Consider the following 27,092-nt stretch of genomic DNA (forward strand, 5'->3'; position numbering starts at 1 on the left):
TAGCGGAGCAGGGCTTGTACATGCCGCCAGCAGGCCCACGCGGGGACGTTCGTTCCTCAGAAGCGGCGTAAAATTTTGGCCATGATGCTACAGAGCCCACGATGGTTTTGACAAGGGCCCTTCTCCACCTAGCATCTGTCAGCATCACTTCTCTGTCCAGGCATGGCGTCGCCCAGCAGATGTGCACAGTGTGCCGAACGGCTGTAGAGATTCCAGGGGTGGCGATGGATTCATTTGGCATGTGTCTCTTGGCGAGAGAGCTAGTAGAGCGGTGGGTGGGTGTGGCAGTCACGCTGCTCCTGTGCGTGTGTTAGGGTGACAGGGTTAGAACTGTACTCTCCGCTTACAGCATCTCGCTCGGTCGGTGTGCAGGCTCCAGACACTTCAGAGTTGGGTCAAACCCAACGTTTCATCCCCAGCTCCACGTTTTCCCAGAGTGGTTTGGATCTTGGGGCTTCACTTGATTTCATTTTGGTCCCAGGAATTGGCTAAGAAGTTCAGATCTGAACTCCCCCACGGTCGGGGAATGTGGTTTGGTTCAGGCCCAGCTCTGGGTGCGTGTTGACTGGAAAATCCAAGCCTGTCTTCACGGAGCTGTTCTTCTCCATCCTAGGGACACCCTGGCGTAATGGGGAGAACAGGCCTCCCCGGAGATCCAGGCCCCCCAGGAGTCCCTGGTGTACCTACCCTTGTTCTCTGGAGGAATTCCAAGGAGGACTGGCTGGCATTCATGGTGAGTAAAGGACAAGGAACTGCATAGAAAGGGTGTCACTTCAACAACACCTGCCGCCTGCTGCTCTCAAAGAGCTTCCAAGACACTAGTTGTGCCCTCACAACTTCCCTGCACAGGGAATAAGCTCTATGCCTGTCTGACAAGTGGGGAAACTGAGGCACAGAGACATTAACCACCAGATTTTGAAAGTTTGCTCTCTGTTTGGGAATACCTACTCCAGTTTTGATTATGGCAGTTTTGGGCTAGAGCTTGGCGTAGAAACCAGCTCATTAGCATCCGAATCTGGTGCCCTATCCACTAGGCCAAACAGCCTCCCTTTAAAAAGCTTGTAAGTCTAATTTCCAACATGGCCCTGTGCCAGTGGGTAGTGAGGTGAGCATGTCAGAGTTCTGGCAGTAAGACAGCGGCTACTCAGTGTAGGCTGTGGGGTGAGGCCAGGGGTGAGGAGCTTGGGGCTGAGACAGGGTTGGGGTGCAGGGGTATGAGGGCTCTACTTGGGAGTATGGGTTCTGGGGTGGGGCCAGGGACGGGGTTGGGGTGCAGGGACTCTACCTGGGGGTGTGGGTTCTGAGATGGGGCCAGGGGTGAGGAGCTCAGGGCTGAGTCAGGGTTGGGGTGCAGGGGTATGAGGACTCTACTTGGGGGCATGGGTTCTGGGGTGGCGCCAGGGACAGGGTTGGGGTGCAGGGACTCTACTTGGGGGTGTGGGTTCTGGGGTGGGGCTAGGGACAGGGTTGGGGTGCAGGGACTCTACTTGGGGGTGTGGGTTCTGGGATGGGGCTAGGGACAGGGTTGGGGTGCAGGGACTCTACTTGGGGGTGTGGGTTCTGTGGTGGGGCTAGGGACAGGGTTGGGGTGCAGGGACTCTACTTGGGGGTGTGGGTTCTGGGATGGGGCTAGGGACAGGGTTGGGGTGCAGGGACTCTACTTGGGGGTGTGGGTTCTGGGGTGGGACTAGGGACAGGGTTGGGGTGCAGGGACTCTACTTGGGGGTGTGGGTTCTGGGGGGGGACTAGGGACAGGGTTGGGGTGCAGGGACTCTACTTGGGGGTGTGGGTTCTGGGGTGGGACTAGGGACAGGGTTGGGGTGCAGGGACTCTACTTGGGGGTGTGGGTTCTGGGGTGGGACTAGGGACAGGGTTGGGGTGCAGGGACTCTACTTGGGGGCGTGGGTTCTGGGATGGGACTAGGGACAGGGTTGGGGTGCAGGGACTCTACTTGGGGGTGTGGGTTCTGGGATGGGGCCAGAGGTGAGGAGCTCAAGGCTTAGACAGGGTTGGGGTGCAGGGGATGTACCTGGGGGTGTAAGTTCTGGGGTGGGGCGTGAGGGCGCAGCTAGAGATGCAGGCTGTGGGGGGAGGTTTGGGGTGAAGGAGGTTGCTCCAGGGCTACTGCAAGCTGAGAGAACTCCCCCAGCTCTCTCTCCTCACCGCAGCACCTGCAGCTAGCTGGAGGCTGGGCATCAGGCAGCCCTTCCCCAGCTGCCACGAGTCTCCGGCCTGCACGTGGCTTAACTGAGTCTCCGCATGCCTCGCAGCAGTGCCACGTGCAGGGCTCGTGGGTGGCAGGGCTGAGCGCTGGCACAGATGAAGCACCGATCCCTCCTGTGGGCCAGGCATGAGCTAGACAGGGGAATGGACACTCCTACCCGGTGCGCGGTGCTGGTGCGTGTGCACTGTGTTCTGGCGCAGGGGCTTTGACTAGTCGCAGCGTCCCTGGCGAGCTCCCTGCAGTGCCCACAGCCGTGCTGCCAGGGGTCCGTTCTGCAACGTGGTGGGGGCTACAGGAGCAGCAGCCCTTACGGTCCCCAGCTTCTCTTCAGCAAAGATCAAAGCTGAGCGAGCGCCCGCAGGGATTCCTGGGGCGGGCGAGTCTCTGGTTTCAGTTTCAGGCAGTCGGGTTTTGATTTTTTTTCCCCTCCTCCAAACCCGCATTCCCAAACTTTGCCCTGGGGCCGGGGGCGGGAGCGCAATCCTGATTAACCCCACATGGAAGGAAGAGAAACACATGGAAGGAAGAGCAAGGAGAAACCCGGTGACAATTCCAGTTGAGGCTGCCCGTGCCTGAGATGGACACGGTGTGTTCCGTAGCGATTGCTTTTCCTGTATCAGTGCCGCGCGCTCGTGTGACGTTAGGGACGGTATTAAAACATCAAAGGCCGCTCCTGCTTTTTAAAGTCGTGCCGTATTCCCTGCTGGTTGTGATGCAGGCTGGGAGCAGGGTGAGCACATGGTGCTATTTCAGAGCCTACCGGAGCGCTGCTTTTTAACGCTGAGCCCGTGCCTGCATGTACCTTGTGCAGCAGCCAGGGTGTGTAGACAATGGGCTGATCATTTTACACCTTCCATGGCTCCAGACTGTGTTTGTGGGGTGGGGAAGTGTTGATATTAGGCCATGTCTCTGATGGGGAGTCAGAAACCAGGCGTTTATTGTAAGTAACTGACCTGAGGCAATGTAGCGAGTCAGTGGCAGAGCCAGGAACAGGGCCCCAGCACCTACACAGTCGCAGAGGCAGAATAATAATGAATTCCAGCCACAGCTGAGTGGAAGATTGTACCCGGCAGCCAGGCACAGACCTGTCCATGGGATCCACCGTTTCACAATGTCCCAGGCTAGGTTAATGCCCCTCCTATCCAGGAGGGAAGCTATTGCAGTGTGAAGGTCCAACGCAACCACCCGCCTGCTTAGCAACCTTGCTTGCCCTGAAGGCATCACTCCGGCTCCCTGTCAATTAGAGGGCAGCTCTAGGTCATCGTCATCAAAGTCCATGATGGAGCTCGTCCTGCTTACTTGAGGGTCAGTTTCCCTGCTGCTGCTGCTGTGGCCTCCCACGACCGTTGCAGGTGCCTGGATCAATGAAACGATCAATGAATAATGGAGGACTTGTGGGTGCAGGAGGCAGGACCTTCCCAGGAACCGGAGCTGTGCTATGGACCCCACCCCGCTAAGAAATAGGAACAACCAGGGGCTTCACCATGTTTGCGGCTGAGCTCTTGGATGTGGCTTTCTCTGGGTTTCTATCGACATGCCGACTGTAACCTGCCACTTCTCCTGCAGGCTGGGACTGAAGGGGGAGGTCTTGTTCTTGCTGTTCCCGCTTGCGAGGTGCTCCCGTGGCAGGGCCACCACCGTTGTTGGCCTCCTTCCACCTGCGAGAGATGGTGGGGTTTGCAGGCGAAGGGGTCGATGGCTGGCAATGTCTCATGTACCTGAATAGTTCAATCCGAGGCTTGTGTTATCTTTGGCAATTATTGCTCACGTGTGTCTCTTGGTTGGGAGCCGCTTGCTTCCTATGGGCTCCTTTCCCTAGAGAGCCAGCTGCCGAATCTCTGGTCCTAGGCTATGGGCTGTCTCTGCTACCGTGGCACATCAGCAATGCCACTCTGGTGTGGGCGCTTTGTACAGCAATGGAAGGGGATACCCCAGAGCAAATAATTCTCTTCGGGGTGCTTCAGCACCTTGAGCCGTGCCTTGCAGGGATCTGGAAAAACTTTTTCCCCTCCGCAGCGCTGCTGGTTGGCCGTCCTGGTTATTGGGAAGGAGAGGCAGGATTCCCCTGTGCTTAGGATGATGGCCAAAGCTGTGGGAGGCCCCCTTTGGCTTCTCTGCTCGGCCATAACTTGCTGTGACAAGGGACGTAGCCGCTTTGGGCTTCAGCTCCCCAGCTGTAACATTTGGATTAGGGCTGTTAAATATCTGTCAATTGAATAGTCGATTAACTTCATGAATTCTTATCAGTTACTTGACTAGTCTGGAGTCCCCGGTGGCGCAGCTGGCAGCCAGTGCGCTCCGGCCTCACCCTCCAGGAGTCCCCTGCCACATTGTGTTGCTTCATCTCTATCATAGGCAGCAGTGCGCGGTGCCAGGCAGGAGCTGGTCCGTGAGAGGAACCAGTTTAAAAACCAGCTCCCCTCGCAAACCGGCTGCCTGTCTCCCTGCGCTGCTGCCTCTGATACAGAGGCAGCAGCGCATGGTGGCAGCAGCCCCTGTCTGGCGGGAATGGGGGTTGAGCTCCTGGACCCAGCGCAAGCCAAAACTGAACTGAACTGAACCCAGGCTGCCTGCCTGGTTCCTAATACACTTTCGATGCAGAGCCACAGCGGGGGCAGGTCCCAGACCCGGCATGAGCTAGGACTGAGCCGGGCTGCTGGCTGGGCTGCTAAAAAATGTACTGGCAAAGGGGCGGGGAGAGATGCGTGTAGCTTATAGCATTAACCTATAAGCTTTTGCTTGTCAGTTAATCGGCTAATCAACTAGACTATTACATCCCTAATATGGATCAGAGCCTGGTGCTGCCTCGCAGGGCGTTGTGAGGAGAAACGCATACATTACTGTCAGGTGCTCACAGATCCCCAAAATGGGGACTCGGTAAATACTTCAACGTCATTCTGCTGAAGCATCAGCTGTTGGCCAAGGCTGACGTACTGAGCGAGGGTTTGACCTGGGGCTGCGCAGTCTGTCTGAGTGGTCTCGAGTCACCACAACAGGCCGATCAAGTACCTGTGTGGATTCCAAGCTGGCAGCCATCAGAGCGTGTCCGTGAGGCATGTCCGTTGGGATGCAGCTGCCCGTCTTGGCTTCACCTCTGCCGAGAGGAGCCCACCTGTTACTATTTCAGCTGGAGAGGTGAGGGGAGGCAGGAGGGGGCCGTACAGATTTCACAAAACAAGCTGGTTACGGCCATGCTCCATCGCCGCTGCCGGGAGCTCCATCAGCCTCATGCACGGGTGCGCTGGAAGAGCGAGTGCGCGGGCCGGGGTGGCGGAAGTGAGATGAGACCAGCACATGGTGTCTCCGGAGCGCATTCGTCTCGGTGTGCCTGTGTGTCGGTTACGAGCTTGGGACGGGTGTTCTTGTACGTGCCACTTCTGCAGAGTGACGTCTTTCCTCTTTGCAAACACCATCACAGAGGAAGGGCTGGGCTGGCGCGGTGCCGGCTGCCTGGGCAGGGGAGCTCACCACCAGGGAAGTGCAAACCGATTCCCAGGGGCAGGGTTGCTCGAGCTCTCCTGCTAGCACTGTGCCAGCAGGGAACGGTGGCGGGGAAGTGAGAGAAGATTCTGGAGAAGGGGCTGGAGATCTGCAGGTGCTGGGCAGCAGACGAGAGGGAATCCTCAGGATTCAGCTCATCACCTTTGATAATATTCATCACCAGCCAAGCCAGCAAAGAGATTTTTCGCCTGACCTGTTTGGACACGAGCAGTGGCATTTCCACCACACAAGAGAACCCATGTGCTCCCCTGCTGTGCCAGTCTGTGCCTGCTGTCGCTCCGGTGAAGCCACTGAACAGCCCCAGCTGTCCCTCTTGGGTACCATGGAGAGCATCTGCCGCATGGCAGCCAGCTGTCCTGGTGTAGCATGTTAGTGCCGTGACGCGGGCGGTGTTGGAGGGAGGAGGTGTATCCTTCCTTGATGGACCTCGCCAGCCTCCTGGGTCCAAGGACTCTGTTGTTTTCGTCCCTGGATAGTGAAGAGACAGATCATTGCTACTCCTAGTAAGGTAAATGGAACGTGTGTATTTTGCTTAGCCCTTCTTGTAAGGTCACTGTTCTGGATTTATTAAAGATGGGAGCAAACTCAGCACCCAGAGGCTGAACTTTCCTACATTTCTCAGATGTGTGGACTGGGCTGCCTGGAGCCAAACCTGCCTCTTTGATAGTTTTCTTTTTGTTTCTGGCCACATCAGAACTACAGGAGAGGGTGAGATTCTGCTTTGGACAAAGTCTGAATCCTCCCAAGAATTCAGACAGGCTGTTATGTCTTGAGGTTGGTGTGCTCTTAATCCTAACCCTTGGCTAAAGTCAACCCAGCATCCAAGCTCTTCCGATTGCCCCCGGCCATAGAGCAGAAACTCAGACAGTAACTAACAGTGGTGATAGACTTAAAGAAGCTAGTGACAGATGAGACTTGTTGGGTTTTCTAATCCCCATCTCCTTGCCGCAAGCCTCTGAATGTGCTTTGGGGATCAGCCACGCATGTGGCCACCCGGCCAGGCCTTGTCTGCCTGCAAAAGGGGGTGAGGTGACGTTCCCAGAGCTACGTGGTGTCTCAGTGTTGGGGTTAGAGCTTCGTCATTCCTGAGCGCTGCCCAGCTGTAGCCTGGCTTTCCATTTAGTATTTAGAGGCATTTTATAGTAAAACTCCCGGTTTGCCCTCAGGCACTTGCATTCCGTTGGTTTAACAGGCCTCACGTCTGTCACCCGAAAATATTACCTAAAGCCACATGTCTTCCGAGTATTGGGTGCCCACAGTAAACAGTGGCATTCCCATGGCAGGGAACCAATGGTATCTGTGCCGGGGTTTGGGAGAGTGATTCTCGAGGGCTGTGTTCTCTGCAGAGATGGTGTGTTCCCCGCTACGTGTGTCTGCTGAACAAAACACGGAGCCTTGTGTCTCATGGCCCCTCACCCTTAGCCCATTGCCTCTCTTCAGGGGAGAAGAGCTACGGGGGAAGATGATGCTGAGCAGTTGAAAGGCTTTCTCCGTAACTGGAGGGGCGTAGCAGATTTAGCGACAGGCTCAGGGGGTGTTACCATTGCAGCTTTGCTGGAAGGAAAGAAATGGCCTGTACTGAAACAAAGCAATGTAGGCACATGAAGGGTTAACTAGTTCACCTGAACGAGTGATGCTGCTAGTTCCAGCTCACCATTAACCGGTGGGGCTGGCACAGCTCCCTGCCTGCCATGGGCAGCTCCAGCCCCACGGGGGGTCCACAGGCAGAGGCTGCATGGTCCAAGGCAACCACTTTACTCGCCTTAAGGCTGGGCCCGCACCACTGTGACCTTCCTACCCCCTGGTGTTCAGTGGCGTATTGTGTCTACACTAGCGACTCCACTTCTCTGCTGGGCAGAGCGGCTTCAGGCAAAGAGCTGCTTGTTTCCTGCTTCAGCTGCAGAACGAACTGGATTTCCCTCGGCTTCTGAGGCCTGGATTCAGCCTCCGTTCAGGGGTCAATTCTCTCTTCTTTTTTGAAGTTTAACGGAACAGCATCACAAGCCCCCGGTGCACCTGAGTTCACGGCTTCAAACGCCCCGGGGAGAAAGCCCTGGGCTGCCTGCCAGTTCCTCGACGGCCCCCGAAAAGTGCCTCTGAAGGGGCTTCTGAGGGAAATGAGGCTCAGCTGCAGCGAGCCAGGGCCTGGCTTGACAGGCTGTCAGGGATTTTGCACATTTGCTCACATTAATCAATCTGGGATAAACTTGAAAGGAGCCGAAGTGGCCGGTGCAGCATTAGAGCTAGTTAAATGTATTCATCCATCATCGGCCCTGCTTATTACTGGAAATATTTCCATATGGCGAATGCCCTTTGTTTTGGTAAATGAGCTCGCTCAGATTCCCCTCCTCCTCCCTCCTCTTGTGTCTGAGGAATAGTCTTGGGGGAGGGAGGAGGAGGAATTTCTGACTACTGAGCTGCGCGTACAGCTTGGCAGTGAACGGGAACCCAGTTCTGTCCATGGTGCTTGGTTTCTGTTGGGGAACTGAAGGTGCTTTTGTGTCTTTCTGGTGGGCTGGGGCTGTGGGGAAAGCTGACAGGATCAGGTGCTAGTCCCTTCTGGAGACCAGAATAAAGTAATTGGGTTGGGGGGGATGACAGGAGGGAAAATAACCCTTTCCCTTCCAGCATCCTTGCCATTCAGGCGGTTGAGAGAACTTCCAAAGGTCTGGAGTGTTGGATTCGTGCTCTTTGTTTTCAGGATGAGTCTCCAAACTGAGCCTCTTGAGAAACCTGGCCTGGAAATGTGGGTTTCTCCAGTAATTTTTCATTTCCTCTAGCTGGGCCAAAATGACTGAGCGAGCTGCTTCCCAGGTCTTTTCCCTTTGTGGTGGGTTTTGTTGTTTAAGATGGTTTTGATTTAGTTTTCTTTTACGGATTCAGTGGAGACGTGATCCAGAAGTGCAGTGGCCCATAAATAAAAATCAGTGCGAGAGGAAGGCTGTTGTCACTAGAGTAGAACTGGTAGGAAAATGGAACTTCTGTTCTATGGGAAATGCTGACATTTCATAGAATCATAGAATACTAGGACTGGAAGGGACCTCGAGAGGTCATCGAGTCCGGTCCCTTGCCAATTCACGGTGGAAAGTGAAAACTTTCACAGAAGAAAAACTCTAGGCAATTTCTACTCAGAAACATCTAAGGGACCTAGTTAAAACATTTCAATAACATTGGAAATGTAAAACAAAATATTAAATGTAATCGAAAACATTAAATATGCCATGCATGGAGAATTTAAAATGAAGATTTTATTCTAGGAATAAAATATTGAAATATTTCATTTCAGTGTTGAATTCTTCCCTTGGATTTCATTTAAATCCTGACAAACATTCAGGATTTGTCTACACTATAGAGTTTTTTTGGAAAAACAGTTGTTTTTCCAAAAAACTTCACTTACATCCACATTGCAATTGCGTTCTTTCGGGAAAAAAATCCTCTCTCTATGAGGAAGAAGCCTTTTTACGAAAGAGCTCTTTTGGAAAAAGGCGTGTGTAGATGGGGAAGAGGGAGTTCTTTCGAAAGAAGAGGAAAGAGGAAAAAGCACAGGTGCCCTGGTGGCCACTTCGTCCATAGTAATCTCAGCTGAAATGCAAGATAATGTCCATTCAATGTGGGTGCTATCTTTCCAAAAAGCAGATTGCTTTTTTTGTGCGCATTTGCTATGTAGACGCTCTCTTTTGGAAGAAGTTTTTTCAGAAGATCTCTTCCAGAACAGCTTCTTCCAAAAGAAGCCTTCAGCGTAGAATTTGATGAAACGCCATTTTCAAATGGAAAACCGTTCCACTGATTATCTTTCAGCCAGCTCTGGCTTTGAATGAATGTTTCGGTTATATTTAGAGAGAGCTGGAGCAGAATACTCAACATCCACCATTCTCATGACTGGCTTTTAGCAGTGGTTTAATCCTGTCATTTGGTCCAAGAGAAGCACTCAAGATTTTGCATTGCGTGCCGTGGTGCATTGCTGGCTTTTTTTTACACATCTCAGATGGTGATTCGGAGTAGGACTGGCCGGTGAACAAGAATTTCAAAGTAGCAGGGACTGGCTTGATTCTGCATCAGGAGGAAACAGATTTTGATTTTTTTTTCATGAAAAATCAGACTAGCTCATTGGAAGACCCAAATCCAAGTCCCCGTGCTGCCCGATTCAGAACAAGGACTTGACCCTGGGCTTCCACGCTATAATCTCTGGACTGTTGGCTATTCTGGGCCTTCTGTGGTCAAAATGACACAGAGAGAAATTGCATCATGGGCCTGATAAACCTTAAATTTCAGAGGGTAGCCGAGTTAGTCTGTAACTAGAAAAGCTTAAACAACAACGAGTAGTCTAGTAGCACCATAAAGACTAACAAAACATGTCGATGGTATCATGAGCTTTCATGGATATAACCAACTTCTTCAGATGACTGGAAGATGAATATTGAAAACAGGACGTCTTCCAGTCATCTGAAGAAGTGGGTTATGCCCGCGAAAGTTCATAATACCATCGACATCTTTTGTCAGTCTTTAAGGTGCTACTAGACTATTTGTTGCCTTCCTGACAAAGATTTTGTTAAAAACCAAAAATGGTTCCAACAAGAAATTGTTTTGACTAATTGAACTTTCTGATTAAAACATGTCTTGGAAAAACCCCTGGATGGCTCCAGTGTGGAGTCCATTGTGCCTTTGGCCTAACACTTTGAAAGGAGAATGGTATAAAACCAGCGTTCAGTGCCCACAAATGCCAGTCTGTTGAACTGCCGAGTAGCTGCTGCTTGCAGTAGCATCCAGAGGAAATGCAATGGCCTCAAAATACTTTCAGGCCAACCACCAAAAGTTATGTTTATGGCATATCTTTTGAGGTAAAAGCAACAAATGAACGGGACTTGAAATATCCTGGTGCCTCTCCTGGATGGAGTTCAGAGCATAACAGAAAAGATGGTAAAAGAGGTGGAGGGATTGATTTATGAGGTAAGATGAAAGTAGCTAAATTTATCAAGCTGTGCTAAGCGGGGGATAGGACAAGCCTACAAAAGACTTATGAGGCTGTGAAGTATTTGCGGTAGTGCCAGGGGGTTCAGCTCAAGGACAGAGGAGACGAAATTGAAAGAAAATGTCTGAACATCAGGAGATGTTTCCTGACCCCGAGTTCTCTTTGGCTCTGGGATATTTTCTTGCCAAAAGCAATCAAAGCCATATCGCTTTGGAACTTCTAAACTGAATAAGAGAAATCACTAGCAAGTGTCCTGTACAGGCAGTTTTTCCTCTGGGCCCCAGTCTATGGTCTGGGTGGTTCACTGAATCTTTTTGGATTTCTAGTCTCCATAAGATTTGATTTTTATAGTCTGTTTAACACCTATGCCTGTTGTCATCTATAGGGATTGAACCCAGATCTTCTGGATCCCAAAGGATAAGCTGCAGTTTGTATAGACTTGCTAGCAGATTTGTAACCCTCCATAGGTAGGCTTGCTAGAGACAGAAGAGAGCAGAGCCCACACTGTGTTAGCATAGGTTACAGCTACATTTCATGTTTGTTTTGTGTGTGTGTGTGTGTGTGTGTGTGTGATGCTGCCATCCCCTTTTGGGGAGTGATGGCGCTGTATTCTCACGTCATACATCCTCGGTGCTCCCCTCCGCCCCGTTCTAATGTCTAGTGTTTTATTTGGTTGGAGAATCTCTCTACCTCAGAGGCTGCATCTCCAGAGCAAAGGGATAATCTATGAATATTGGCTACGTCTACACTACAAGTTTTTGCGGCAGAAAATATGCTAATGAGGGAGTCATTAGCATAAGTTGTGACATCATTCGCTTATTTTCTGCTGTTTCTTTTTGCGCAAGGGGCTTTCTGCACAAAAAGAAGCATCGGGGGAGGGGAGGTTGTGAAAAAACCCTCTCTGGGACAGGCATAAGGATCTTGCACAAAACAGGGTTTTTGCACACACAAAAAAAGTCCACACTGCTTCTTTTTACACAAAAACCCCTTGCACAAAAAGAGCAGCATTTCTTAAACTGGGGGTCATGAGCCAAAAGGGAGTTGCAGAGGGTCACAGGGTTTTGTCATCTTTACATCTGCGCTGTCTGCAGAGCTGGGCAGCTGGAGAGTGAAGCTGCTGGCTGAGGGCTCAGCTGTGCAGGCCGCAGTGCAGAAAGTTGGCAACACCATACCCTGCCCTCCTTCCTTCCGCGCTCCTGCTGGTGGCAGCTATACCCAGCCAGCAGCTGCCGCTCTCCAGGACCCAGCTCTGAAGGCAGCGCCACTGCCCGTAGAAGTAAGAGTAGCAGTACAACAGCGCCCCCATACAATAATCTTGCCACCGCCAACCCACAATTGCTTTTTGGGTCAGGAGGGTCATGGCTACAGCAGCATGTGCCATCCTTGGCTGGGAGAGTAGATGGATTTTTTTACATGCTCTTTCTTTTTTCTTCCTCTCCTTTTAGCAATCCTCGTTTTACCAGCTTCTCCATTCAGGCTGGCCGGTGAGTGTCTCCTGTTACTTAGAGGGACATGGTGGGTTCTCCAGCATCTGCAATTTTTTAAATTAATATCTTTCTAAAAGATCGGCTGTGGCTCGAACCGAAGTGACAGGCGTGACCCAGGAATCCCTGGGGGGACATCTCTGCCCCATGTTACACAAGAGACCCAACACAGATGGTCTTAATGACCCCTTCTGGTCTTAAAAGAGGACATTGGGACAATGCCACCCAAGTGCATCAAGAGCAGGTGGCATGGCTGGGGCACACTTTTGTCTCCTAGTTATGCCTAGAATGAAAGGATTGTTGGGAATCCAGAGGTACTCCCCTTGGAAGCTCTGTCTTCCAGTAGCTCCGCTGGATCCCAGTCCATTTTCAGGTTCAGTCAGATATTAATCCTTATTTTAAAAAAAGTGTGTGTGTGCTGCCCTCTTCACAGACCTTTTTTGTGCATTACACCACTGCCCCCTACCCACCCCTGAAGTATTTAAACAAAAAGAGGATTATGTCTCTAAATCCCGTGACATGATCTCTCACATTTCTCCTGAATGATCATATGGAGTCTTGTGTCTTTCCAAATAGGTTTGATCTCTAAAACATGTTACTGATTGCCTTTTTTTTTAAATCTAGAGACAGCCAGGACCACGTGGACTGTCAGGGCATCCAGGAAAACCAGGATCACCTGTAAGTATGAAAAGTATCCCCCTAAATATGCCCACACCAGCAAAGTTCTCAATTCTCCCATCAGACATTCCTGCTTTCATTGGATGCTTTCACAGGCAATGTTTAGAGACACTTGAACTGATAGATTCATAAACTGTAAGGGTATGTCTATACTAGCCCCCTAGATCGATCTAAGGAGGCTAATGAGGATGACTGAAATTGCAAATCAAGCCCAGGATTTAAATATCACGTGCTTGATTTGCATGTTCCCGGCAGGTCACCATTTTAGAAATTGACTAGCCCAAAGTAACTTCCTGCATCTACACGCGGCAGTGAAACGGGATTCCGATTTAAAGCCCCTAAATCGAATTAGCTGGTAAACTTCATTGCAGGAGGAATACCAGCTAATTCGAGTTAGGGCTTTAAATCGGAATCTCGTTTCACTGCCACGTGTAGACGCGGGCAGTTAGTTACTTCGGGCTAGTCAATTTCTAAAATGGCGACCAGCCGGGAACATGCAAATCAAGCACAGGATATTTAAATCCCGGGCTTGATTTGCAATTTCGGTCGCCCTCATTAGTCTCCCTAGATCGATCTAGGGGGCTAGTGTAGACGTACCCTAAGATCGCAAAGGACCATTGTGATCATCTATTCTAGATCATCATTCCTGAAATAGACCCACAGCCTCCGGCTGCATTACTGAGGTCCTCAAATCAAAGTTACAGAGACTCCACCATTTACACTAGTTTTAGCCTGCAAGTGATCCAGGTCCCATACTACAGAGGAGAGTGAAAACCCCCCAGGGTCTCTGTTCTATCACCCGCCATTGAGAGATTCGCTGCTAGCAGTTGCAGATCAGCCGAATGCCCGTGTAGGCAGTCTCATCAGACCTTCCCCCCGATACATTTATCAAGCTCAGTCTTCACCAATGTAGGACACATAAGGGGGTTTACAAACCCCACACTGAGCACAGACGGGGACAGCCTTTGATCATAACCTCACACAGGGGCCAGGCATGGAGGCAGTACTTACAGCTGGTGGTCTGCTACAAAGGGGAGAGGTAAGAGAAGTAAGGGGAGGTTGGAGGATCTGAGCTAACACAAGGGCAATAGGCCTGCATTAGGCTGCCTCCAAGAAAACAGCCAAGGGACTAAGAAGGCTGCAAGAGACTGATATTTGTATTACTATTTTATATCCAGTCCAGAGGACATTTTATTTTAAAGTGATAATTAACTAACAGGGTCCCTAAGTTTGAGGTGGTAACTGGCGGTGCTGATGGACAGACAGGGCGAAAAGGCAGGTGTGCTCTTGACAAGCCGTATTATAAGCAGGCCTGGGAAAGGGAAGCTGGATTGTGTAGAAGGAAGTTTGTGGAACCCAAATGGATTGAGAGAAAAGCGGGGAAAAGACCCGTTATGGTCCAGCCTCAGAAGAGAATTGTAAGCAATGGAGAGTTTGCACCCCACAGCCTGTGGCTGAATACTGATGGTGTCCTTGCCACAAACTGGGGGAATGCCAGCAGAACAGCAACCCAAGGCCTGGCTCCGAAGAGCTATGTTGCAGCTCATCCGGCATGTGACTGAAATTGCCAGTGCTGCCTTTGTGTATTGTTCATTGTCTGCCCTGGAATGGGATCTGTAAACAAGGCTGCAAACCCCAGCATTCTCTCGACACGGTAAATCCAGCAACCTGATCTGGGCTCGCAAGGGGAAAGGTTAACGTGCACTGATCTGAGCTCTGTGTGTGCGCAGGGCCCGCCCGGATATCCAGGGGAGCCAGGAGATAAAGGCCGGCTGGGATATACGGTAAGTGCAGGCTGCCAAGAGCTGCTGTCTCATGTGGTGTTAGCCCGGATCAGGTACGTGACCTTCCAGACCCTAGGGCAGTAAGAAATATTCTAGTGTCCGGGCTGGCTTCCTGCTGGTGAGCAACAGTACACACGGAGAGTGTGATTCCCAGAGGTACGGGACCGGCACGATTCACGCTGGGAGGCATGGGAAACTCCATGGCTCTTCGCAGCAAGTCTCTAAGTCGCAGAATCCTCCAGACATTTGCACAGTAATAATGTGGAGCCTCAACGCCAGGCTGTGGGTTCATCTGAAGAGCCCGATGGGATGAGATTGGCTCCGTGGAGATACTGTGGGGAGGGAGGCGGGACTCCCCATGATGGATATTTGTGTCTTCTTGTTCCTTTGCTCTCCCCTGAGTATTCACTCACCCAGTCACTCTCCCTCTCCTCCCCCCGCCCACACAAGGTGGAATGGTCTGCGCCAGCGTGATTGTCATTTCCATGTGATCTGTGACCGCCTCAGTCATTGTCGTCCAATCAAAGAAATCCCTGTACCCGCGCTGGAATGGTGCGTTCATTCGCTAGCACTGCGGTAGGCGATACTGTCGCTAAAAGCCGAACCCCTTGTCCATAGGAGGCGGATGGAACTGGGGTTTGTGCTCTGTTCATTTGCTTGTGCAGGTCTTCCCCAGCCGGCTCGGTGACATTGTCTCCAGGCCAGATCCTGGAAAGCATCCGCCTCCCCCCCATGCTTGGATTTGAGAGAGCTCTGAATCTAAATAGATCCCACCATTGCGCCTGTCTATCTCCCTTCCTTCTGATAGGAGACCTCCCAGCCTGTGCCCTCCTTACCTCGCTCCAGCATGAATAAGGAGGAATCCTAGCTCTGGCAGCTGGACCTGAGCAAACTGCTCTGCACAATTCAGATGAGGTTTTCATCGCTGCCTAAGGAATTTGACTATTCCAATCCCATGAAAACAACAGGAGGAATCAGGTGTCCAAACCCTGTGTGGCTTTGAAAACCGCACTTCTGACTTGTCAGCACATAGTCAACCTGTGGAACTCCTTGCCAGAGGATGTGGTGAAGGCTAGGACTTTAACAAGGTTCAAAAAAAAGCAAGATTGATTCATGGAGGTTAGGTCCATCAATGGCTATTAGCCAGGATGGGTGAGAATGGTGTCCCTCGCCTCTGTTTCTCTAGAGGTGGGTGCCAGAGGAGGATTACCTGTTGTGATCCCTAGTTCAGGTACAGGTGACTGGATCACCATCTCCCCAAGCCTCTTCTTACCAAACACTTGGCTGTTTCCCAGTGACCATCCTCTTGTGTGAACTTCAGTTCCTGGGGCTCATCTGTCTCCCCCAAGAGGCCCATTTGTCTTCAACCGCTGCAAGTCCAGCCTTCGCAGGCACAGCGAGCAGTCGATTTCCCCCGACCCTGTAGCTATATTGTTCTCCCATAGGACATTCACCAAGCTGGTAACGGTCCCTTTTAAATTCTATTGTCCAGAGCTTTCCTCATCTCACCATGTTCCCAGAGACCTCGCCCAACCTACATGCAGTTCCCGTTTGCTTCCCTTCCCCATGCTACTTCCTTTTGTTCATTCCCCTCACCCCTCCTTTCACAGCAATCCTCTGTCCCTTCCTGTTGCTTCTGCTCTCACAGGGAGATGTCTCCTTCAGCCTGCGTTTGTCCAGGAAGGGTGGGGGAGAGCGCACGGGGATACTCTCACCTTGATACAAGCAAACGTAGGCAATTGGCAGACGTTTCCCTGGCTTCTAACTGGATTCCTAAAGCGTTTCATGGAGAAGCAGGCCATTCTGTGCGTGTGTGTGTTCCTTGGGGGCGATCTTTGTCCTGACTCCTTGAGACCATGAGGCTGGCTGACGTTTCTCCTACTGATCCTAGCCAGAGCACGGCCATGCAGGGCAGGAGGGAGCTGAGTGTTTGCAAACCTTGGTGTGGCAGTTTGTGTTTGGTTTGAGCTTGGTTCCCCCTCTCCCCCCCCACATCCCTAGGAGCCCCCATGCCCTCCCTGTCTTGAATGTTCTTCCAGACTGGAGGGTTCAGGCCAGGGACAGGTGTGTGCTCCCAGCAATCTGCATAGGGGATGTTGAGCGGTGGTGGTGGAGGGGGCTTCTTGTAGCTTCTGCTGAGCCAGTGTTGGGCATCCTTCAACAGGAGGAGGGAGAAAAATTGTTCCCCTTGGCCTCTGAGGTCAGGCCAAGAAGCAATGGGCTTCAACTGTAGCAAGGGAGGGTTAGGTTGGACATTAGGAAAAACTTCCTAACTGTCAGGGGGTATGTCTACACTACCCTCCTAGTTCGAACTAGCGGGGTAATGTAGGAATACCGCAATTGCAAATGAAGCCCGGGATTTGAATTTCCCGGGCTTCATTTGCATAAGCGGGGCGCCGCCATTTTTAAATCCCCGCTCGTTCGAACCCCGTGCCGTACGGCTACACGGGGCTCGAACTAGGTAGTTCGAACTAGGCTTCCTAGTTCAAATTACCGTTACTCCTTGTGGAATGAGGTTTGAACGAGCGGGGATTTAAAAATGGCGGCGCCCCACTTATGCAAATGAAGCCCGGGAAATTCAAACCCCGGGCTTCATTTGCAATTGCGGTATGCATACATTACCCCGCTAGTTCGAACTAGCGGGGTAGTGTAGACATACCCAGGGTGGTTAAACACTGGAATAAATTTCCTGGGGAGATAGTGAAATCTCCATCATTGGAGATATTTCAGAGCAGGTTAGACAGGCACTTGCCAGAGATGATCTAGATGGTGCTTGGTCCTGCCGTGAGGGCAGAGGACTGGACTCGATGACCTCTTGCGGTCCTTTCCAGTTCTAGTGTTCTGCGATTCAGTGAGGTCAGTAGCCGGCACAGCGAAGCTGAAGGAGCGCTGACATCTCTGAAGCACCGGGACAAGTAGCCTGGAGTTGTCTGAGCATCTCCAAGGCCCATGGGATTAGATAGCAGAGAAAGGGGGCTTGCTTTTTTTAACCTCGCCAAGTGTATTGTTCCATCTTCATTTTTCCAAGCCCTACCCAAGAAGTTGCTCCTGGCAGTGTTTTCTGAACTGTGGGCTGCGGAATTGCACAAAGATGTCTGGTGCATGGGTCCATTTGGGCTTTGTAAAGAGGGGGCAGAAAAGCAGAAAGCTTATTTAGTGGGGAGGGTGTCTGGTCCATAAATCCAGATGCCTCTCATCTGTGGAGAGCAGAAGAGGGCAGCTCTGGGGAATCGGTAGCAATGCACAGTGTTCCCCCCGTATATTTTACCAGCTGCCAACATCTGGAAGGTTTCGCTGAGCGTGTTAAGCCGACAGAATGTAAACCTTGGAGGCTGTCAGTGAAGCTTAATCAAATTGCACCACAAATTATTCATCCGTTCGCATAAACAGGCTTGGCGAGGGGGTTTGCGGCGGGATTAGTGCAGGAATGAAAAGGAACCTTTTTTCTCAGCGCGCAGCTGTGACCCTGATGTGCTTCAGGTCTGCATCTGAGCTCGTGGGTTGCGACTGAGTCCTGGGCGCTGGGTAGCTCTGAACAGAGACCTCGATTTGCCAGGGAAGTGAAACTCGGCTTTGTTGCGGTTTGAATGAGCAGCTTTGTTTTGTGCTTGCGTTCATCTCTCAAACATGGCCTCTATTTCTGATACCTGTGGCGCCCACATGGAATATCCTGATTAGCCAACCACACGTGTAGTGGCCTGCTCATTGTCACTGGCCCGGTAGGCATGTTTATTTTCCAGAGGGTGTAGTCTCAGCAAACCAGAGAACTCTCAACACAGTTTCCTATCCTATCACAGACCAACTCCTGAATTCCCAAGTCTTCTGCAGGCAGCCATTGCATTGATTTTAGGGCTGACCTCTGTCACTGGAGAACAATGTCTGTGGGTTAGACATTTCCAGTCCTGGAGTTCTTTCTTGCTGTGAAGCTTTGCGATTGTACTGTTTTGTGACTACAGCCCTAAGGGACGGTAACAAACTTTCAGCTCAAGGTTCCTACAGCTACCCAGGGAAAATGGAGTCCTGTTTTGGTGTCAGATTGTGCAGGTGGCATGTTTGTGGTGAATACTTTGGAGTGGGAGCCGTTTTCTGGCTCTGTTTGCAGAGCACCGAGCATGAATGTGAGAAACCTTTCCCCACGGTGCCGTATCCTGGAGCCATGGGGCGATGTGGTTGTGGGGTAGTTGAGGAGGGACTTACTCAGATCCTTTGGGTTTGGGTCACAGGTGGCTTGTCTTTTGCTGTGGCCTGGGTCAGTTCGTTCTCTCCTAGGGTACATCTACACTACAACGTTAATTCAAACTAACTTAGTTCAAATTAGTTAATTCGAACTAAGCTAATTCGAACTAACGGATCCAGACTAAAAAACTAGTTTGAATTAGCGTTTTGCTAATTCGAACTAGCATGTCCACACAGAGTGGACCCTGAACCAGGCTTAAGGATGGCCGGAAGCAGTGCCAGCAGGGCATCAGAGGAGGACTTAGAGCGTGGAGATGCTGTCTCAGGCTAGCTGAGGGCTGTGCTTAAAGGGTCCCGACCCCCACCCCGGACAGACAGTTCTCAGGGGTGCCCCGCTTGCAAAGCAGTCCTGGCTTGGATTGCCCGGAGTACCCACACTGGGCACATCACAGCACTTGGCCATCAGACCGGCTGCACTTGCCACAGGCTGCCATCTGGGGGGAGGGGGCAATTGGGGGGCTGCAGGAGAGCTTCCACCCCCAGAAGCCCACAGAGCCAGACCAGTCCTCCCCATCGGGGGCTCGTGCCCCATTCCTCCCTCACCTCCTTCCACTTACCCCTCCCTAGCCCCCCTTCCTGATGTACAAAATAAAGGACAATTGTGTTCAAAAATGGAATCTGTCTTTATTGAACAAAACTGGGGAACTAGAACAGAGTTTAAAGGGAAGTGAGATCAAGTCATGGAGGTTGGGTCCATGGAGTGGTATTAGCCAGGGGGTAGGAGTGGTGTCTCTGCCCAAGGTTTGTGGAAGGCTGGAGAGGGATGGCACGAGACAAATGGCTTGGTCACTGTATTCGGTCCATCCCCTCCAGGGTCCCTAGGGTTGGCCGCTGTCGGCAGACAGGCTACTGGGCTAGATGGACCTTTGGTCAGACCCAGTACGGCCATTGTAAGCTCAGGGCTCAGGGTCGGGGGTCTCAGTGGACCACCTTGATTTTCATGCACACCTGCTCCTGGGTGGCCAGGCTGGCAGCTCTCCTGCCCTAGACGGCCACTTTCCTGTGCCTAGTGCGGAGGTCGTGGACGAGGTCCACGATGTCTGCACTAGCCCAGGCTGGTGCCCACCTCTTGTGGTCCCGGGCAAGCTCCGGGAAGAGGGGGAAGGCTGGGGGGGAATCGGGTGGGTGGCTCGATCCGTGCCAGGTGCAGGGTCTGCTGGTTGGGTGCTGGCAGGCTTGCACCTGACACGGGCACCGTGGCCAGCCCGTGCCCCTTTAAGGGCTCCGGGGCCGGGAGGGGCAGACGAGTTTCCCTGGCCAGAGTGGCCACCAGGGAAACCTGGGGAGGGCTAGCCTCCCACTAGTTCGAATTAAGGGGCTACGCACCCCTTAATTCGAACTAGCTAGTTCGAACTAGGCTTAATCCTCGTGGAATGAGGATTACCTAGTTCAAACTAAGCGCTCCGTTAGTTCGAATTAAATTGGAACTAACGGAGCGCTAGTGTAGCGCCTATGAAAGTTAGTTCGAACTAATGTCCGTTAGTTCGAACTAACTTTGTAGTGTAGACATACCCCTAGAGAAGAGTTCAGCAAGGAGTGGGGAGGGGGCATTTCAGCAGGCCATAAGCGCCAGCCAGTCTCTGAGAGATGCCACTTCCAGTTGAGGCAAAGCATTGCTTGCCTGCTCATCCCTCGGTCTCTAGCTGCATTTTAACAGCTTTCCGTTATTTAATAACAACCCACGGGTGGCCCCGATGCGAGCTGACCTATCTTTGCTGCTGGTGGTTTGTTGTTGGCATTGGTTGTTGTGGATCAACAACGCAACAGCAGCTTGCTAGGGGAGAAAATACCGCAGTTAATCCTCCCCTCCACCACCACCACCACCACCGCCCAGCAAGCTACTGTTGCATAGTTGATCCACACTAGTTTCAACCAACTTTTTTTTTCTTTTCCTTCTTGTTTTTAAGGCAAGTGCAGTGAGGCCTGATGTCTCAAGTGGGTGTAAACTCCCAGGCGGAATCAGAGCCTGGGTCCGTTGTGTTCGGTGGCTGCTGGTTTTCACATGTGCGACTTTCCTCTGTCCCTGGGGAGACTGTTGCATATTCGGAGGTTGGGTCCACACGGCGAGCGAGGGGTGTGACTCCCCTGCTCATGTACTTGCATTGAATGGTGTGGTAGTGCGAGCCATGGCTGTGGGGGCGTGGCTGAGCCGTGCCAAACCCATCGGCAGCGGTTTGGGCGATCCAGTCAATAGAGCATCGCTCTGCCGCTGACATTGTGTCTGTTTGGAGAGTCAGCTCTGTGAGGCAGGGACCTTCGTTGGGTGTTTTCTTACAGAACAACGTGGCTGTGGTCTCAGTTTGGGCCCCTAGGTGCTACTGTTACACCCATCCTGATTATAACAGCTCTTGGCTCTGCAAAAGCAGCCACCGCAAGTCACCAGGTCTTTGTATCTGTTCAAGCTGCTGCAAACTAGGGATATCAGAGTATAACCAACTAACCGTTAAGCTGATGCATTTTGGTTAATGGTGTAGGTTACACTCAGCCAGCTCCCGGAGAGGTGGCTTCGCTGCGACAGGGCCAGGCGGGGAAGGGCGTTGCTGCAGGTTCTGCACTATACACTAACGTATAAAGCTTTCTACTGCAGAACCTGCAGCGTGTGTAACCATGTCATCGCTATCTCTAGCGGACACACAGTTACCATAGGAAATGAATTTTAGCATCCCTACTGCGTACCTAGCGAGGAGCCTCTGAGCCCAGTCAGCAGTGTGCCAATGTTAGGGAGGAGACAGTCGTACAAGGCCTTTACTTGGCCTTCTCCTGATGTCCTCTTGATTCACTTCCCTTTTCTCCTGCCTGTGTTTCGTTTCTTGTCGTGTAGCCAAGGAATCGGACTTTCGTGGGCTGGCTGGCTGGGTCACAATGACCTGGATTTGGATTAATCTTTCTGCACTTTCCCTACCATCGTTCCCTTCTACCCCTTGGCTCTTAACTGGGTTTAGAGTGGAAATAAAACTCTTCACCTATTTGGATGTTGCCAATTTCCTCCCTCCACGCACAAATCTTTTTACTGCAGCCCAAGGCAGAGCTGAATGACAAGGCCGGAGTGAAAGAGAGTGCTTCATTTGCAGTGTTGCTCTGTAGATTCTTATTCCAGGGTGGGCAATTATTTTTATGGGGGGCCCACTCTTTTCTACGGGGGTTCAGGGTTTTGGATGGAGATTGGGTGCAGAAGAGAACATGGGGTAGAGGAGTGGGGAGCAGGAGAGGGGGGTTGGGTGAAGGAGGGGGTTGTGACCTGGGGCAGGAGATTGGGGTGCAGAGTCCTGGAGGGGATATGGATGCAGAAGATGATGTCGGCCTGGGGAAGGGGTGTAGGAGGGGTCCAGGCTCTGGGAGGGATTTTTTGACCTGGGGCAGGAGGAGAGGGGTTGCAGAGGGTTTGGGTGGTGACCTGGGGCAGGGGATTGGGGTGTGGGCAGGGTTGGGGTGCCAGCAGGTGCAGGCTCTGGCCAGGAGATGCTTACCTGTCTGGCTGCTCTATGTAACTGTCTGTGCTGGAGGAAGGTTTCGCATGATGCTCCCACCCCCAGCACAGCCTCCCAGCTCCCATTCGCTGGTTTCTGACCAATAGGAACTGAGAGATTGTGCTGGAGGCATGGGCAGTGCGCGAAGCCTTCCCCCACATGCAGTGCAGAGAACCACATGAAGCAGCCAGCCGCTTTGAGCAGCATGGGGCTGCTCCATGCCTGAAGGTCCTAGTAGGGCAGCTGCAGGCTGGATTGAAATGCTTGGTGGGCCGAATCCAGCCCGTGAGTCGTATCTTGCCCACCCCTGCTCTGATTGATCCACCTTCCTTCTCTCTGCAGGGGGAGCCTGGACTTCAGGGCTTGCTAGGACGTGCTGGTTTCCCTGGCTCAGATGGGCTTCCTGGAATGGATGGAAAGCCTGGACCAGCTGGGTTACCAGGAGAGCAGGTGACAACCAGGATCATTTTGCCCTTCGTTAGAAGTGGTTATGGGCCCATTGGTGTCAAAACTCTTAGCACTCATGCGGAGAGAGCCAACAAAAGAGCGTTGGATGCTGTAGCAGGATATAATGGGAGATGTTTGCACCAAAGAGGTAAAGACACTGTCCACTGTCCCCACTGATGGTACTTAGGCAGCCAGCAAGCCGATGCTGAGTTGCTTATTGGCCTCCTTTAATAAAAGAAAGGGCCCATTCTGCCTAAAATTAGAACCTCTGGGCACTGCTCTGATAATAATGCCCAAAGGTTCACATGTAACGAGTAAAGAGGAACAGCGTCAATGGTCAGTGGGGCATAGTTAGTGTCTCTGGAGCCACCTGAGCTCCTGGCACGCTTCACTGCACCGCTGCTTTTAGTTTCCTGGGTTGTTTTTACCAGAGGGAGAAAGGAAAAAGTTGAGAGAGAATCTGGATTCCATCCGCTTGTCTAGTTCACAAGCTCTGTTGACTTCTTTTGTGGAGCTTTGTGCTAATAGCCTTCCCCTTACCCAGCCTTGCATGCTGGCTTCTGTCAGGAAAGCGCAGGCTTTGATTCAGGGTCTTGTGAGAAGTGTGGATGAACAGTGATTAAAAAACTGGTGGAGGTAAAAGGCAGAAAGTCAGAAAGAAAGTGGGCAGGATAGCCTCTGTATAAATCTATGGGACACCCACATCTTGCATACTACGTACTGATGTGGTTACCTTATCTCAAAAAAGATCTCGTCACTGGAAAAGTTCAGAAAAGGGCAACAAAAATGCTGAGGGGTTTGGAACGACTGCCATATGAGGAGAGATTTAAAAGACTGGGACTTTTTCCTTTAGAAAAGAGTGGGGTTATGATAGAGGTCTACAAACTCATGACTGGTATGGTGAAAGTGAATTAGGAAAAGTTATTTATTTGTTCCCATAACATAACAACTAGGGTCACCAAATGAAATTAATAAGCAGCAGGTATAAAACAAACAAAAGGAAGTTTTTCTTCACTCATCACGCAATCAACCTGTAGAACTCCTTGCCAGAGGATGTTATGATGACCAGGACTTTAATAGGATTCAAAAAAAAGAACTAGATAGATTCATGGAGGTTAGGTCCATCAATGGCTATTAGCCAGGATGTGTAGGAATGATGTCCCTAGCCTCTGTTAGTCAGAGGCTGGGAATGGATGACAGGGGAGGTATCACATGATTCCCTGTTCTGTTCATTCCCTCTGGGGCACCTGGCATTGGCCATTGTTGTCAGACAGCATACTGGAGTCGATGGACCTTTGGTCTGACCCCGTATGGCCGTTCTTCTGTTCTTACAACGTCAAAGCAGGGGAGGTAGCAGGCAGTTGTGCCCAGGCTCAATGCAGGTTGTGGGTTATAGAGGGATAGCAATATGGAGGAGACTTTCATTGAGGGAGCCCAAAAAGCTGTGCAGCACCTATAGTGGTGGCAAAGCCTCAGGAAGTTGATGGAGATCAGAAGAGCTAACTGGCCCCTCTTCATGGGCTCAGCATTCAGGGAAGGTAGGCGTTAGATGTGAAACGAGTGCCAACGAAGTAACGCCGGGTGAGCTCTTCACACAGCTGCTTGGCTCATGAGGCCTGAGGCTTTGTCACGATTAACCTGTGTGGTGTTTTGGATGCTGCTTGTAATGATTAGAACTGGGAGCACCGGCTGTTGGGAATCTGGAAGCACAGGAAGGAGGCGGGAGGAGATGGGCCAGGCCTGAACCTGGCAGCGGGCCTTCGGCAGACAAACATTTCAGAGCCCCTGCTTGGCAACGTGAATAACAACACACAGCTGTACAGCACACGGGCACAGCTGGAATGGCCATGCTATGGATCCATCCAGACAGCTGCTTGGGGCTGCTCCCCGAAACAGGGGTGGCCGGGCCCAATGGGAGTGAGTGGCATTGCCATGTGGCACACAGGGCCACATGTGGGCTCCCCATAAATGTGGTGGCCACACCTAGTTCACCTCAGCATTAATCTGGCCCTGCTGATGAGGCTGCAGTCTGGATTTAGGAAGCGAGGCTGAGGGATTTGGGCTTGTTTAGTCTGCAGAAGAGAAGAGTGAGGGGGGATTTGACAGCGGCCTCCAGCTACCCAAAGGAGGGTTCCAGAGAGGATGGAGAGAGGCTGTTCTCAGTGGAGGCAGATGGCAGAATGAGGAGCAATGGGCTCAAGTTGCAGTGGGGGAGGTCTAGGTTGGATATTAGGAAAAACTATGTCACTAGGAGGGTGGTGAGGCACTGGGCTGGGTTCCCTAGGGAGGGGGTGGAATCTCCATCCCTAGAGGTGTTCAAGTCCCAGTTTGACACAGCCCTGGCTGGGATGATTTGGTTGGGGTTGGTTCTTCCTTGGGCAGGAGTTGGACTCGGTTACCTCCTGAGATCCCATCCAACTCCTGCCTTGTCATTCAGAAACTGGCCCTTGGCCTATACAAGCGGGAGCAACTCAGGGGAAGCCAGTGGTGCTTCACTACTTACAACAGGCTTGAATGTGGCTGGGTGAGTGTAGCCACAGCAATGTGAGAGCTCGGCTCATCTCACTAGGATAAACTCACCTTTTGTGTGCTCCGTTCCTTCTCCCTTGTCACCAGGGCCCCCAGGGATTTAAGGGCGACCAAGGTCCAGATGGAGAGACAGGAGACCAGGTGAGTTGGGGGCATGATCTGGGGGGGGGGGAGGGAGGCCAGGAAGGGGAGGGAGATCCTGTAAGTTAAGGGGGTGGAACTCCAAATTAGTATCTTCTCTTACCCTGTGCCCGCTCTGCACCCCGCCCCCACCACTCCCTCGTGAGAAGAGACATCATGCTGCAAATGACAAGCTCTTCTTGGATCTGAAGCCCTACAGCCTTTCATGCTTAGGTCTCCTGTGTGTGTGTGTGTGTGTGTGTGTGTGTGTGTGTGTGTGTGTGTGTGTGTGTGTGTGTGTGTGTGTGTGTGTGTGTGTGTGTGTGTGTGTGTGTGTGTGTGTGTGTGCATTTACATGAGTGTCTGTCCCCTTCTCTCCACCTGTCCGCACAATTTTTCAAGCACGTGACATTAAAAGCCTCTCTCCGAAGGGTTAACAGATGTTACATGCATATCACACGAGTAATGTGTGTTCTGGAAGGCTATAAACCCATCAGTAGCTGTTTGCAGATGGCCTTAATCCATGTTTGTAATTAAACTGTTGGTCTCTATAACGACCTGTAACAAACAATTGATTTGATCATTTATCAGAATGATTACGCATAAACTAATTATCAATGCTTCTTGACTACAGAATGCGAACACGTTTCCCTTCCTCCCTTTCCCTGGGTTTCCTGCTTTGCTTGGTTTCTTTCCTCGGTTGCCCATGTGTGACCTGAGCAGCGTCCCCCTCGAGAGCAGTACTGAGAGCCAGGAGCGCCTCTCTGGGCATTGCCGTGCCCGTGTGTTTGGGCAGGGCAGGGAGTTGATCAGAAGTTGCGTAGGATACATTGTAGGCTGCGGTGTCCCTTGTTGTAGAGGAGCAGGGATCCCATATTCTGAAACAACGTGAGATTTCATTCCTGGGCTGTTTCGGTTGATCTGAAACAGTCAAAACCCATGTTACTGAGAGTTATTTCTTCCAAATTGTGGTTTTCAGAGGCTGATTGAGCCTGGTGGTTTGAGTTTCTCTGAGCCAGCTAGGATGGATCAGCTTGCATGGAAAATGTCCATGTAAAAGCCTCTTTCAGGCCAGGTCTACGCAAGTGTTCCCTGTAAGCTGGGTGCTTAAGTGGCCATTCAGGAAAGATTCAAATGCCACCCAACTTATTAGCAGAGCGCCACAGCGAGGTTTTTGTTTCTGCTGGTGGTGCACATCAAAATTATTCCCCACATGGATGGAAAAAATCCACATGTGGCTAGAAAAGATTAGTGGGAACATGAGTCAACACAAGGAAATGAGGTCAGAATAACCACATCTCTCAGTCTCCGAGGAGTAGTTGTGTTAGTCTGTAGCTAAAATGATAAGGGGTCCTGGGACACCTTTAAGGTTGTGTTCACATCTCTTGGGGCTGTGAAAGATCCATGCCCAGGGAGTTTCTGAGCTCTCACATGGACCAGGTTTGGGCATGTTAATTGCATTCAAGCTGCCAGCACTCAGAGAGGGAGCAGGCTGATTGGCCCCCCGCTGCTTAATAGCTCTGCAATGGTTCTCATGTCTCCAACGTGCCTGTTTCAGGGGTTCTTGGGCGACCCTGGACCACCTGGGGAAAAAGGAGAAAAGGGGGCAAAGGTGAGTTCACATGTTCTGAACCTGGACACAGGGACCAGGGG

General features: G+C 51.6%; 1 protein-coding gene across 5 annotated transcripts in view; it reads left to right on the forward strand.

Moving 5' to 3' along the window:
- LOC102452610 (uncharacterized) overlaps positions 1-27,092 on the forward strand; it is a 223,612-nt gene that overhangs the window by 117,133 nt on the left and 79,387 nt on the right. For all 5 annotated transcript variants that reach the window (XM_075905928.1, XM_075905925.1, XM_075905926.1 and 2 more), the window contains 7 exons: positions 614-733; positions 12,140-12,178; positions 12,803-12,856; positions 14,587-14,640; positions 22,686-22,793; positions 25,407-25,460; positions 26,998-27,051. In XM_075905928.1, coding sequence (XP_075762043.1) covers positions 614-733; positions 12,140-12,178; positions 12,803-12,856; positions 14,587-14,640; positions 22,686-22,793; positions 25,407-25,460; positions 26,998-27,051 — 483 coding nt within the window. The remainder of the gene's footprint in view (positions 1-613; positions 734-12,139; positions 12,179-12,802; positions 12,857-14,586; positions 14,641-22,685; positions 22,794-25,406; positions 25,461-26,997; positions 27,052-27,092) is intronic.

The sequence above is a fragment of the Pelodiscus sinensis genome, chromosome 22 (genome assembly GCF_049634645.1).
Source record: "Pelodiscus sinensis isolate JC-2024 chromosome 22, ASM4963464v1, whole genome shotgun sequence".
NCBI lineage: Eukaryota > Metazoa > Chordata > Testudines > Trionychidae > Pelodiscus > Pelodiscus sinensis.